General features: G+C 39.4%; 1 protein-coding gene across 1 annotated transcript in view; it reads right to left on the bottom strand.

The window, feature by feature from the left end:
* The window catches only part of MSH2 (mutS homolog 2), a 90882-nt gene that overhangs the window by 36426 nt on the left and 40049 nt on the right, over positions 1-14407 (bottom strand). Inside the window, exon 7 of the mRNA XM_070734706.1 lies at positions 5562-5758. Within this exon, the coding sequence (XP_070590807.1) occupies positions 5562-5758 (197 nt within the window). The remainder of the gene's footprint in view (positions 1-5561; positions 5759-14407) is intronic.

Below are 14407 nucleotides of genomic sequence, written 5' to 3'. Positions count from 1 at the left end.
GCATTTTACTCCTTTTTATAAGAAATCCTGAATCAAATCAATCCATTTCTAACTCTTTAATCCAGTCATTTGGATTGTAACCCTACTCAATATGGAATGTCACATATATAAGTACCATGTAGATCAGAGGTCCCCAAACTTGGCAATTTTAAGACTTGTGGACTTCAACTCCCAGAATTCTCCAGCCAGTATAGCTGGCTGGAGAATTCTGGGAGTTGAAGTCCACAAGTCTTAAAGTTGCCAAGTTTGAAGACCTCTGATGTAGATATTTTGGACTGCTTTCATTGTATCTTGAATAGAAAGGGTAGAAAAGTGCAAATTATTTTTTAAATTATTATTGCTTAAGGAGTCTACTTTACAATTCTTCATAATTTCTTCATAATTTGTTTCCACATTGTAGCACAATACTGTAAATTACTTGCTTACCATTAACAGAACAGGTGCAAATCCCGAGTTACTGCAAAATATTGTTCTGCCTAGCAGGTTAATAATCCAACAGAGAAGAGATAACTCCTATTCAGGTGAGTCAGACAGAATTTTTCTTTCTCTGCCCTTAGAGGAAAACTCTCCTTACTACAGAATCATTTATCACAGTAGTAACAGAGACCACAGAAAGAGTTGGTATAGTAATATTTCCTAGATTTACAGTATTCCCTGCAAAACTAATGGTTGCAATTCAAGAAGCCAATCTATCAATCTTAGAAAGGCTCTTTTGTACCATTTATTTGGACACCAGGTCCCAGGGTGGATTTGATTTAAATCAAATCAATTTAATTCATGATTTAAATCACTAGTAAAAAGACTTGATTTAAATCAACACAATATAAATTGTAATTTTTAAAGATCAACGGTCATCTCTGCCCCGCAGCAGCTCCTCCTCTGACCTGCTGTTGACTGCAAAATATACAGCCTCATGTCACATAACTAAGTTCCATTTCATGCTGAATAATATTTTTACAATGTTTAAATATTTTTTAAAAGCTTCAAATCTGTAGTAGCAGTCAAGCAGCAAGCATGTTATAAAGGTTTGAATAGATAACAAATCTTGCATTTTCCATGCTGCCAAATTAAAGATCTTTATTTAAATGCTGCTTAATTTTCTCAGCTATAGTTACTGGCATATTTAAATCAGATGGGTTATTTTTGCAGAAGTTAGAAGGTTCACCTTTTGTTAACTGAATGAACAGTCAGATCTTTATATTTGCCATTTGATGTCAGACACAAATTGACACTTATTAAACTGAAAGGGAACAGCCCGATCATTCAGTTCCAAGCTGCTAGAGAAATGTCCAAAAGATTAGAGACTGTAGGGCACTTGAACTATTCATACAATAAAGTAGCAGCCCTTGTACATGGCCTTTTTAAAAACCAATTTGTTTTCATTCAACTTAATAGCCAGGAATTTCCATCAGATTCTAATTCATTTCTGGACAAAGCTAATGTATTGCCACATTCTATAGCTACTGAATGTTATTAAGCCTCCGTTTGAAACGTATCAAGTTTAAATAATCTGTTTTCTTCTCAATATTCCACAACGATCATTTCAAAAATGACTCAAAGTTCCCTTGTATAATAGAATATTCATCATGAAAGTTTCTCTTTCTTATTATAAAACTTTGGACTGTGTCTACATGTACAGACTTCAATGCCCAGTAATGGCCATGATGGCTGGTGAGTTCTATGAGTTGAACTCTATGTACCTAGATAGTGGGAAAGATTTTTCCAGAGCCAGAATGTCAGTTACCTTCAGCCAAAAACCACTTTGCGGGTGTACATCTGATCTCTTGGATCACTAAGCACAGACAGAAGCCAAAGAGGTGACTCTTTAGATAACATTATTATGTCTAACTCTACAACTCAGTAGCAATAGTAATAGCACGCAGTGGAAGTGATGTGCCGGTGTCTGGAGGCTGTTGGGGCCTGGATGGGTGTCAACAGACTCAAACTCAACCCTGATAAGACGGAGTGGCTGTGGGTTTTGCCTCCCAAGGACAATTCCATCTGTCCGTCCATCACCCTGGGGGGGGGAATTATTGACCCCCTCGGAGAGGGTCCGCAACTTGGGCGTCCTCCTCTATCCACAACTCACATTAGAGAACCATCTTTCAGCTGTGGCGAGGGGGGCGTTTGCCCAGGTTCGCCTGGTGCACCAGTTGCGGCCCTATTTGGAACGGGACTCACTACTCACTGTCACTCATGCCCTCATCACCTCGAGGTTCGACTACTGTAACGCTCTCTACATGGGGCTACCTTTGAAAAATGTTCGGAAACTTCAGATCGTGCAGAATGCAGCTGCGAGAGCAGTCATGGGCTTCCCCAGGTATGCCCATGTTACACCAACAGTCCGCAGTGTGCATTGGTTGCCGATCAATTTCCGGTCACAATTCAAGTGTTGGTTATGACCTATAAAGCCCTTCATGGCATCGGACCAGAATATCTCCGAGACCGCCTTCTGCTGCACGAATCCCAGCGACCGATTAGGTCCCACAGAGTTGGCCTTCTCCGAGTCCCGTCAACTAAACAATGTCAGTTGGCGGGCCCCAGGGGAAGAGCCTTCTCTATGGCGGCCCCGACTCTCTGGAACCAGCTCCCCCCCAGAGATTAGAACTGCCCCTACCCTCCTTGCCTTTCGTAAACTTCTCAAAACCCACCTTTGTCGTCAGGCATGGGGGAATTGAGATATTTTCCCCGGGCCTATATAATTTATGTATGGTATGTTTGTATGTATGTCTTTTTAATAATGGGTTTTTAAAAATATTTTAAATTGTAAATTATTAGATTTGTCATGAACTGTTTTATTGTGTTGTGAGCCGCCCCGAGTCTACGGAGAGGGGCGGCATACAAATCTAATAAATAAATAAATAAATAAACAAACAAACAAACAAACAAACAAACTTAGACTTATATACCGCTTTTCACTGCTTTATAATGCTTAGACTTATATACCTCTTTTCAGTGCTTACATACTGCTTTAAAGTAGTCTCTAAGCAGTTTACAGAGTCAGCCTATTGCCACCAACAATTTGGGTCCTTATTTTACCCACCTTGGAAGGATGGAAGGCTGAGTCACCTTGAGCCTAGTGAAATTTGAGCTGCCAAATTGCTGACAGCCAGCAGAAGTAGCCTATAGTACTGCACACTAACCAATGGGCCACCTTGGCTCATAGGTTCTAGTTCTTCTGACAGGGAGCGGTGTTAATTTGCAGGTGACTGTGACACTTCTTAATAGCTGCCGACACTATGGCTTATTTATTTGATGGACAAGCTGGAAATCTGGGATGTTCTGCCAAGATTTTTAGTCTCATACTCTCTTAGTCACAAACGTTTCGACTTTCAGCAACTAAATTAGATCTATCTCTGTGTATAATTTAATCAATCAGGGCTTCATTGGCTAGTCCTCTATGAACAGGTGTCTTATCTATATCAACTCCTTCAAGATTGCTCAAAGCCATATTGCTAGTTCTTTGTGGACAATGTACCATATAGAGGTTTCTAGACAAACAGTGTTAAGACTACATTTTAAACAAAAGAATTAACGCTTATAACAAGGATTGTCATATTTTGGTTTCATCTTATTCTAAAGCCAACATACCATTTTACAGTGGTACCTCTACTTAAGAACGCCTCTACTTAAGAACTTTTCCAGATAAGAACCAGGTGTTCAAGATTTTTTTGCCTCTTGTTAAGAACTATTTTCTACTTAAGAACCCAAGCCTCCAAAAATTTCTCAGGAAATTTACACAAAGGTCTGGCCAGTTTCCTGCGATTCCCCCTTTAATCCTGGCCATCTCGGGCTTTTCTGAGCTGCCAGAGGAGCCTTTCAGTAGCTCTTAAGGGAGCTTTGGCAGTCCAGAGCAAACGAAGCATTTTCCTTTCTCTGGGCACTTGGAGAGGGAATAAACCATTATGCTGTGGCGACTCCCTCGCACTGCCTCCCATACACCCAGCGCAAGGTGTATGGGAAGCACATGCTCCTCCTCGCCACCTCAGAGTCCCTCTTTTTTTAAAAAAAAGCCTTAAATTTTTTTTTAATTCCCCTCTCCTCTTCTCACCTTCTTCCTTCGGCAGCGACTGTCCTCCTCCACTTCTTCCTCCTCCTCCTTCTCCTCCTCCCACCCAAATTCCAAGCTTTTATTTCTTTCCTAATGGGCTTGCACGCATTACTTGCTTTTACATTGATTCCTATGGGAAAAATTGCTTCCACTTACAACCTTTTCTACTTAAGAACTTGGTCACGGAACGAATTAAGTTCTTAAGTTGAGGTACCACTGTATATCTCATTCTTTTTCCCCCCTATGCCTATTCATCTTTCCTTTTTTGCTTATTTGCTTGTTTCCTTATTTGACCCCTATGACAATCGTTAAGTGTTGTACCACATGATTCTTGACAAATGTATCTTTTTCTTTTATGTACGCTGAGAGCATATGCACCAAGACAAATTCCTTGTGTGTCCAATCACACTTGGCCAATAAAATTCTATTCTATTCTATTCTATTGTTCACACTTGATCAATCCTGAGCTACAAATATTTCTAAAGATAAGCATCCCAAACCTGTGTATTATTCTAAAATTTTACTTTTTATTTAGCCAATTAATAAATTTTCTCCATCTTCCTCTCATGCTATTACCACAATTCGAAATAGCACACTGAGCCACACAGTAGGATTATCACACAAATGGAATGGTTTTTTTTTAATTCACCATATGGAAAACTTGATTGATTTTAAAAGAAAAACTCTTTCATAATTTGGAAAAAGACATACTTAACGCAACTGAGAAAGATATAATTATATGTTCACTGGACATACAGGTAACTTCATCTGCATATGTAAATAGGTTCACGTAATAAGAATCATGACAGACACAAAAGTGTAGCTAATCTTGCTTTGTTGTAAAGAAACTTGGTTATATCTAAGCATTTCAGAAGTGAAGTGAGCAGTCTTGACTTGTGCTCTGAATAAAAAATACAGTAGCCAGAATTTTTTTGCTTTATTGCCAATATAGAAATTTCTAATTGCTTGCACTGTTTCACTGCATCAATTAGCATATTTTAATTGCTATTTTGTCTTTCCACTAGTGATTTTTTTAAATTTTTATTGATTCAGTTCTTTGGTTGTTCTGTACTTAAGAGATTGAGGCTATATTCCTAATACCAAAATACTGATTTTCAGTCAATTTAATAATCAGAATGGGATATTTTTCCCCATGTTGCCTACTCTAATTGTTTTCTTCTTATATGAAAAATAAACAAAGGAATACAAATGTCAGATGATAAGGCATTCCAAACCAGAATGCTTAGCTTTTTACACATGTAAAACCTACATACTAATACTGGAAGTAAAACAGTTCCCTGGGATGTTATAAAAATCCTCTTGGCAGCTGAACAGAGATTCATAAGCTTATGAACTACAGACACAATATATTTTTTTTTTAAATCTATTTTCTAAATATCTAAATTTCTATTTCTGAACATTTCTAAAATTTTTAGATGTAAACTCTCTAAATTTTTCTAAAATTTAGAAAATTTCTAAAGATACTTAGAAAATAAGGGGGGGAAATTACCATGATGTTTTTCCAATGCACTTATCACATTAGGTAGTTGATTAATTGCCTGATACATTTTGTAACAGTCCTGCAGAGTAGCTTTCTTCTGAAATTTTTTTCCTATACGATTGAAGTCTGGGAAGCGACGGAGGAGATCTTCTTGAAGAATTTGTCTTAGTTCTCCATCTTCCATGAAGGCCTCCACCATATCTAACCTAAGTGTAAGATAAGTTTAAAATGGACAGAAAAAAGTTTAGCATATGTGACTGCCATGATTTTGAAAATCATGGCACATTTTCAAATTACAGTGGTACCTCTACTTAAGAACTTAATCGTTCCTGTGACCAGGTTCTTAAGTAGAAAAGTAGAAGCAATTTTCCCCATAGGAATCAATGTAAAAGCAAATAATGCGTGCAAACCCATTAGGAAAGAAATAAAAGCTCGGAGTTTGGGTGGGAGGAGGAGGAGGAAGAAGAGGAGGAAGACAGTCACTTCTGAAGGAAAAAGGTGAGGCGAGGGGAATCAAAAAAATCCAAAACTTTAAGGCTTAAAAAAAAAGAAGAGGGACTCTGAGGCGGCGAGGAGCACGCACCTCCAATACACCCAGCGCGAGGCTGCCTCCCATATACTGCCTCCCATACACTGGCTGCTGCTGCTGCTACCTGCTGCCTCTTCCTTCCCATGCTGAAGGGCTCCCCTCTCCTCTCGCTCGCTTTATAGCCAGCGCCTTTGCTTCACTGTGGTGACTCCTCAGCTGCCAGAGCAAAGGGAGCGTTTCTTTTCTCTGGGTGCTGGCAGAGGTTTATTCCCTATCCAAGTGCCCAGAGAAAGGAAAATACTTTGTTCGTTCTGGATTGCCAAAGCCTCCTTAAGCGCAACCAAAAGGCTCCTCTGGCAGCCCAGATGGCCAGGATTAAAGGGGGAATGGCAGGAAACTGGCCGGGCCTTCGTGCCGCTCTCAAATTTCCTGGGAAATTTTTCCAGGCTCGGGTTCTTAAGTAGAAAACGGTTGTTAAGTAGAGACAAAAATATCTTAAACACCCAGTTATCTAGAAAAGTTCTTAAGTAGAGGCGTTCTTAAGTAGATGTACCACTGTATATCTTTCAAAGTAGAAGGGCTTGATGCTGTCCACAATGGAGGAATGATGGGAATGGGAGCTTAAAATTAATTAGAGTGCTAGGCTTGGGATAACTGTTCTAAGATGTCAATGACCATAACCATAAATTATTTCACCATCAGAAATACTTTTTTTGTATAAATTCTATTAAGAGTTTAAAAAGAAGATAAAAACTAACAAAAATTAATACAAAATAAAGAAAAAGAAGGGAAAAGAAGAAAAACATAAAAAAAGGAAAGAGCTTCCAATTTCCTTTGCAACAATTGGAAGTATGATTAGGAAATTATCTTAGTTACAAAATAGGCTCTTTTTCTATTATCTCAGGATATCCACCATATTCATCATTCCTCCATTGTGGACAGTATCAAACCTTTCCACTTTGAAGCATATAATAAATCTTGCTGCAGTTACATATTAAAACAAAATACCATGACTTTTTTCCAGCTGTTTATCTATCATTCCCCAAAAATAAACCCTCTGTTTTTACATTAGTGTTTAAAATCTTCTGAATTAGTACATGTATTTGTATCCAAAATTTTCTGGCTACCAAAGATTCAACTACAGAATTCCCAAAATCATACTCCAGTATCAATAATTATAATGACTTTACTAAATGTATATGCTGCCCAATCCCCAGTAACCTGAGATTATAAAATTTCTCAATAATTCTCTAATTACAAAAAATATATAATCTTCAATAAATTATCATTTTCAGTATGTTTTATGAAGCTCAAAGAACATTTGTCTTTAATTACTGCATTTTGCCACCAAAAACAAGTGCTAAAATGAGCCAATCTAGAATTTATATGCTAAATCAATAATTAAAAACACAAAAATAATTCAAAGCAAAATAGAAATCTCATCATCTATGAAACAAAACTCTAATTCTGCAACGAATGATGTTAATGGTAAAGTGCCTGTTTGGGGAAAAAGAGTGATGACGTTAGTGTCATTTTTTCAAAGCAATGCCGTTATGTGGTTGCCAAATACGACCTATTTGGCTAGCAACAGTTACCGCAGGGTATCACAGCCAACTTGCTCAGTGGGACCGCCACCACACTAGACCTGTAAGCAGGATTATCTTGACAGAAGTGTGTAAAAATATAATATGGTCAGTCATCCACATACATTGAAGCATTAAAGGGCAGGCCTTTAGGTCCACCATCCTGATGGATGATCACACAGCTATAAATCACCCTGACTACCTCCCCTTGCTATAATAAAACATTTTGCTGATTCCATGTCCAGGCGACCCAAAAGTTCCAAAGTAAAAAGGACCACGTAAGAGTTGTTATAAGTACCCAAGGAAAGTGCTCGTGTTTTATCATTGCTACTAAACTATAACAGGTTCTTCTATATATGCTGACAGTTTCAGACATGCATATTATTTGTGGTTATTTTTAACTGTCATTAGACCACCAGTGCCCCTTTGGGTCAGCTTTTCTGATACATTTCCTTACCTAAACAGATAAATAAAATGAGTGGGCAAAAAAAGCAGGGGAGCCGGAGCAACTTCTGACATCCTGACAACTTCCCCATTGAGTTTCATTGTGGTAATTTGTCAGGGAGCACTGGAAACCCCCCTCCCTCCCTTTCCCTTCCCTTCCCAGTAGGCAGGTACGTGACTGCTACTGGATGCGAAGGGGAAGGGAGAGATTGTAAGGCTGGCTTGAAAACTGTCACAGAACGTTGAAAATGAAAGTCGTGACTGCAGCAACAGTTAGCACTGAAAACAGCCACAACCTCCCCAAAGTTCATTCCCTTGAGAGTCATGGGTTGTTGATTTTGGACACATTCTGTAAATTAGCCCATTCGAGGTATCTTACTTAGTTCAAAAACTGTGCTGGCCAAAAAGCCTCCATAGTTCTAGAGTAGACTGTTTTTAAAAAGGTATAGAATCAAGATCGCAGGCAGTGTTGGTACCACTTTATAATCCATACTTGGAATCCTGTTTTGGTCACCATGATATTAAAAAAAAGACATTGAGACTCTAAAAAGAGTTCAGAGAAGAGCAGCAGAATTTATTAGGAGAATGGAGACTGAAGCCTACAAAGAACTGTTGCAGAAATCGAAGTCTATTTTAATGAAAAGAAGGCTCAGGGGTGACATGATAGCAGTTATCTGAAGACTGCTACAAAGAAGAGGGAATCAGCCTATTCTCCAAAACACCTGAAGGCAGGGCAAGAAGCAATGGATGGAAACTAATCAAGGAGAGAAACAAGCTAGACCTAAAGAGAAATTTCCTGACAATTGGAACAATTGATCAGTGGAATCTTGCCTTCAGAAGTTGTGGGTGCTCAATCACCGGAAGATTTTAAGAAGACATTGGACAACCATTTATCTGAAATGGTATAGAGCAGTGGCCCACAACCTTTGGAGCACCAGGGACCAGCTCCATGGAGAAGCTTTTCTATGTGTTCTGGTTTCTGGTAGAAATTTCACAATTACAAATAACTCTTATTAAATGCATCATTTCATGAATAAAGAAACTCCATTTATTTCTCTGCTCTCCTATAATTCAAACACATTCCATACAGACACTCGGTCCGTTATCTCTCTTAGCTGCATTTCTCACATTCCTTCTCCTGCTCCACTTAACAAGATTTATTTTCCTAACAGCATGACTTTGAAAAACAGTAACAACACAGAATACTTTTGCTTACTTTAGCGTGGCAAAAAACACATCCATTTTCCCTTCAGCAACTTTGAAACTTCACCCTTCTTCTCCACTGACCCCGACGTGCCAAATATATCACTACAGTATTTAACCCATTCCTCTCCTTAATATCTTCTTCCAGACACCTGTTCTCTACGTTTTTGGGCCCTTCTGAATTTAGGGTTAACCCAGCGAGTGTCTGATTCTTCCTCGCTAGATCCTGAACTCATAGCCCCATCCTGTGGCTGGCCTCCCACCTGTTCTACTACCTGTAACCCCAGGTCCCCCACTAATTCATAAACATTATCTGGATCCGAGTCCTCAATATCTTCATCGTCCTCCAACTGATCAGGAGTATGTACAACACTATGGACCTGAGGGGGCATAATTTCACGTGCTACCTGCACCCAGCAGATGGAGTTTCACTTTGTTTGTACAGTCCTATTTATGACATGCTGCAGCCCATGACAATCCAGAGACGAGGAGTAAGATATCTCTGGTATAGCGCCTGCTTCTTGAATGGGGGTTGGACTAGAAGACCTCCAAGGTACCTTCCCAACTCTGTTTTCTGTTATTGTTGCATTATGGTGCATGTTTTACCCAATGAAAGGTTACAATAACCAGAGTTTTAGTAATAGTTTTTGGATTGCCTCTCAGGTGAATTTAATTGATTCAAATGATTCAGTTGAATTTAAATGATTGAGGAGAAAAAACGCTGATAGCAATCTTTGCTAAAAAATCAGTTAACATTTACAGCAAAGACAATTCCAAAGTAAACCATTTACCACTGCTGACCATGTGCAACTGTAGACAGATAGTTTTTGGTCTTCTGATAGACTTACTTAGAATTATTCTTTTGACTATAAAAATAATTCAAAAATAGGCAATCCCAAACAAATATTAGACTGGAATGTGTAAATTTATGAATATATCGAACTATTTTACACAGATACTAGGACTTTTAGCCAAGATTGCCTATTTTTACTGACGATAAATTTCAAATTTCAAGGTTTATATAGTCAAAATGTCAGGGAATAAATTAAATCCAAAACTTTTCCCGTGCAAAACACTGAATTACCTTTTAAAGCAATGTTTTTGTGGACAATGCGTTAGTAATATTTAGCTAACTAATTTAATGCAATGATTCAGTAAATACTACATTAGAGTGATGCTGCTGCTTTCATTTTTAATTTGAACAGATACACTATAGTTTTCTATTTGCCAAATGGAACCATATAATGGGACAAATGGCATATGATTAATACATATTCAACAGCAATGACTCTCATTTTCACTAGTAGTATTCTATTTCTAGCCCAACAATTGGTAGGGTGTTTATGCCCATCAAGCTCTCAACAGTAGAACAAGATGTTACTGTGTATTCCTGATTCATTCCGGTCATTAAAGAGACGGAACATTTGTTCATCAATATGGATCAACAATAACTAGTAAGGCTTAAGGCAAGTCAAATACTTCTTGTTTGAGAGGAAGACTCAGGCATCCAGAGAATAAAGATTAATAGGACCTATATTAATCACTAGAAAAATCCATCTTATGACTGTATAGGTAGTCTTTGGTTAACTGTGGTGGTAACTGGTACAGGAATTTTCATTGCTAAATAACGCAGTTGTAAATTGTTAATTATGTGATCACATCATCGGTGATCGCAGTATCAGCAGACCCTGCTCTCATTAAGCAAGGATCGCGGGTCATTAAACAAGTCCCAGGTCGATTGCAAACAGATTAACAGGCAGGTAAGGTAGGACGTGAACACAGTGGGATAGCTGTTGCTGAGTAGGGAGAGATGTTCAGGGAGGCCGATCCAACCTACAATCAGCTGATCAGCAGCAAAGGCTCAGGTATTCCCGTTGAGAGGCAAAGAATAGAATATGTCGGTAGCTGGCTAAGTGCAGGATGCGCACAGGGGGTTGTTGGGAGTTGAGCAGCAGTGGCTGGTGGTACGGCTGTTGTGGTGGTAGAGATACACAGGTGAGGCATTGCATGTACGTGTTAGTGGCTGCTGCCAAGCAGAGCTGCACAAAACTTACTGGAATGACTTTCCCTCTCAGCTTCCCTATTGATTTTGCTTGTGGGGAGTCTGGCAGGGAAGGTTTAAAATGATGATCATGTAACTACATACCGTGTTTCCCCGAAAATAAGACACTGTCTTATATTAATTTTTGCTCCAAAAGTTGTGCTACGTCTTATTTTCGGGGGGTGCCTTATATTTCTCAAATAGGACAAATTCACAGGCAGAAAAGCTGACACCCCCAAAGAAAGTGTACCGTACGGTACACTGATTACGGTACGGTACCTGTCAGTATGGCACCCACACACACAAACAACGGCACTTATATTGGACAACAGTATACTCCCGCTATTGCAGCTTCCGGCCACCAGAGGAACTACAGTCTACGCACTGTAGTGGAGACTGTAATGGCGGTGAGACAGCAGCAGACTGTGTCTGCTGTACTGGACAGTACAAAGCGATGGAAGGGGCCAGCAGGGGATGCCACATTATTACGGTACCGCTATGAACAGCTTTGAATGGTACCGTATGTTTTTCCACCGTACCGTATGTAAACTTGACTACGCCTTATTTTCGGGGGGTGCCTTATATTAGCAAATTCTGCAAAACCTCTGACATGCCTTACTTTCAGGGTACGTCTTATTTTCGGGGAAACAGGGTATTACAACTATCATAACGCAAGACAATTGCCAAGTGCTCAGATCACTATCACAGAACTAAGAGTGCTGGGATGGCTGGAGTATCAATAACGCTTAGACTTCACTGTGCTTTACAGCCCACTCTAAGCAGTTTACAGAGTCAGCATATTGCCCTCAACAACAACCTGGGTTTTCGTTTTACTAACCTCATAAGGATTAAAGGCTGAGTCAACCTTGAGCTGGTGAGAATCGAACTGCCAAACTGCTGGCAACAGTCAGTCAGTCAGACGTAGCTTGCAATACTGGATTCTAACCACTGCACCACCACGGCTCAAGCTTCAGTCTCAAGTATCATCATTCAGCTTGTTCGTAACTTTAAACAGTTGCTGAATAGTCATTTAACAAAGACTGCCTGTAAGAAGCAAAGCAAATGGTGGCGGGGGTGGGGGAGGGGGTTAATATCTGCTGAGAGCCTATAACAGTGATGGTGAACCTTTTTTCCCTCGGGCGCCGAAAGAGCATGGGTGTCTGCTATCATGCATGTGCGAGTGCCCACACCCATAATTCAATGCTTGGGGAGGGCAACAACAGCTTCCCCTGACCCCTGGAGGCCATCTGGAGGCCAGAAACACCCTGTTTCTCAACCTATGGTGGGCCCAGTAGGCTTGTGTTTCGCCCTCCCCAGGCTCCAAAGGCTTCTCTGGAGCCAGGAGGGTAAAAGCGCCCTCCCCCATTGCCCCGGAGGCTCTCTGGAAGCCAAAAATGCCATCCTACAGCCTCTCTATGAGCCAAAAATCAGCTGGCTGGCACATCCACACTAGGGCAACGGCTCGCGTGCCAGCAGATATGATTTCACATGCCACCTGTGGCACCCGTGCCATAGGTTCGCCATCACTGGCCTATAATGTAGCAGAGGACACCGGCATTTTGGAAGAAGTGGGGTTCAATAAGTGGCAACAGATCTGTATAAAAGAATAAACAAAGTGAAGCATTCAATAACCATAGCCTTCACCAAGCTTTATGTAGGACATAAGAACTCATGCCGCTCTGTCTAAGCAACAGAAATGTATATATCTCAGCCTGCTATAAACTTATATTCAGGCATTCTAGAAAGGAATTAAAAACACCCCGCCAGTCTAAGGCCATGTGGATTACATCTCTTTTGTAAAAGCATTCATGTGTTCAGCAAGGATATCTGTGCCAAGAAAGTCTGCCTACATACACATTGCACACGGAAATGCAAACATGAAAATTCAAACCAGGGGAATGAATGCATGGATGCTTTTTCAAATTAAACATCTTCAAGGGGAAAGGATTCATTCGTATCTATTGCGTGTAAGTTACAACTTTCTTTGTTAATGCCTGAATTCAGGTCTGAATTTGCAATGAGAAAATTGAGACAGAATAAACTGAGCAGTTGTAAGTGTAGAGATGAACCATATCTCTTCGGAAGCTGACTTTTTTATTGTCCTTTTACCTTGATTTGTATTTCCATCCCATCCTTCTTCATTAATACCTACTGCAATCATCATTTTTATTGCTGCTTTTTTGCCATTTTGTAAGTGGCTCTTTGAAAGGATCATAGCCAAAATGAATAATGGCAGCAAGAAAAAGACAAGGAGGGAGATTACAAAAAGGTTCAGAATGTTTCTGGTTTTCAGATCAGCTGCCTGCAGTGATGCTGGTGGTAAAGCATGCTATTCTTCTTTAATTTATTTATTTATCCCCTCCAGGATGTCAAGGTCCTCTTCGAAAATTATGAACGAACATAATCATCATTTATTCAATATCAATATCAACTTTATTTGATTAGTCAATTCACCATATCAAAGCGAGGAAAAGGACCACATCGGTCATCATAAAACTGTGACTGGTTAAAATACAATAAAATTGGCTAAAATAGAAATAATTTGAATAAATAATAAGTTAAAATGCAGTATAATATGCTAAAACTGAGTAGTAAAACATGAGAATATAACTCGTGCAAAGGATTATATTAAACAAATCTAAGATACTGATATAAAATATTCTTAAGTGAGTTCATCTCCTTTGCATGCCACCCCAATATGTTCTATAAAACGTATTCTCATCTGAACAGCCCTGACTATAAACTTAGCAGTTCTAGAAACTACATATATATTTGTACCCTGAAGAAAATATGATATTACAGTCCCAGTGTATGATTTTGTCAAGTAGGGGCTGTAAATACTGAGGTCTTACTGAGGAGTATAGTTTACATTTATTCAATTACAAGATTTGTAAGCAACCCAAATTTCAGCGCAACTCAAAATGACGTGTAATAATTTGAGAACATACTATGAAATCAAAGAGAAACCATAAAACGAAACCAAAAAAAGGTTTTTTTAAACATTAAGGAAAATATGGGGTGGGGGGCACATATCACATGTAGTCTTCCCAATGCC

Source organism: Erythrolamprus reginae, chromosome 1, assembly GCF_031021105.1.
Source record: "Erythrolamprus reginae isolate rEryReg1 chromosome 1, rEryReg1.hap1, whole genome shotgun sequence".
NCBI lineage: Eukaryota > Metazoa > Chordata > Lepidosauria > Squamata > Dipsadidae > Erythrolamprus > Erythrolamprus reginae.
This window is presented reverse-complemented; position numbering and strand designations above follow the sequence as displayed.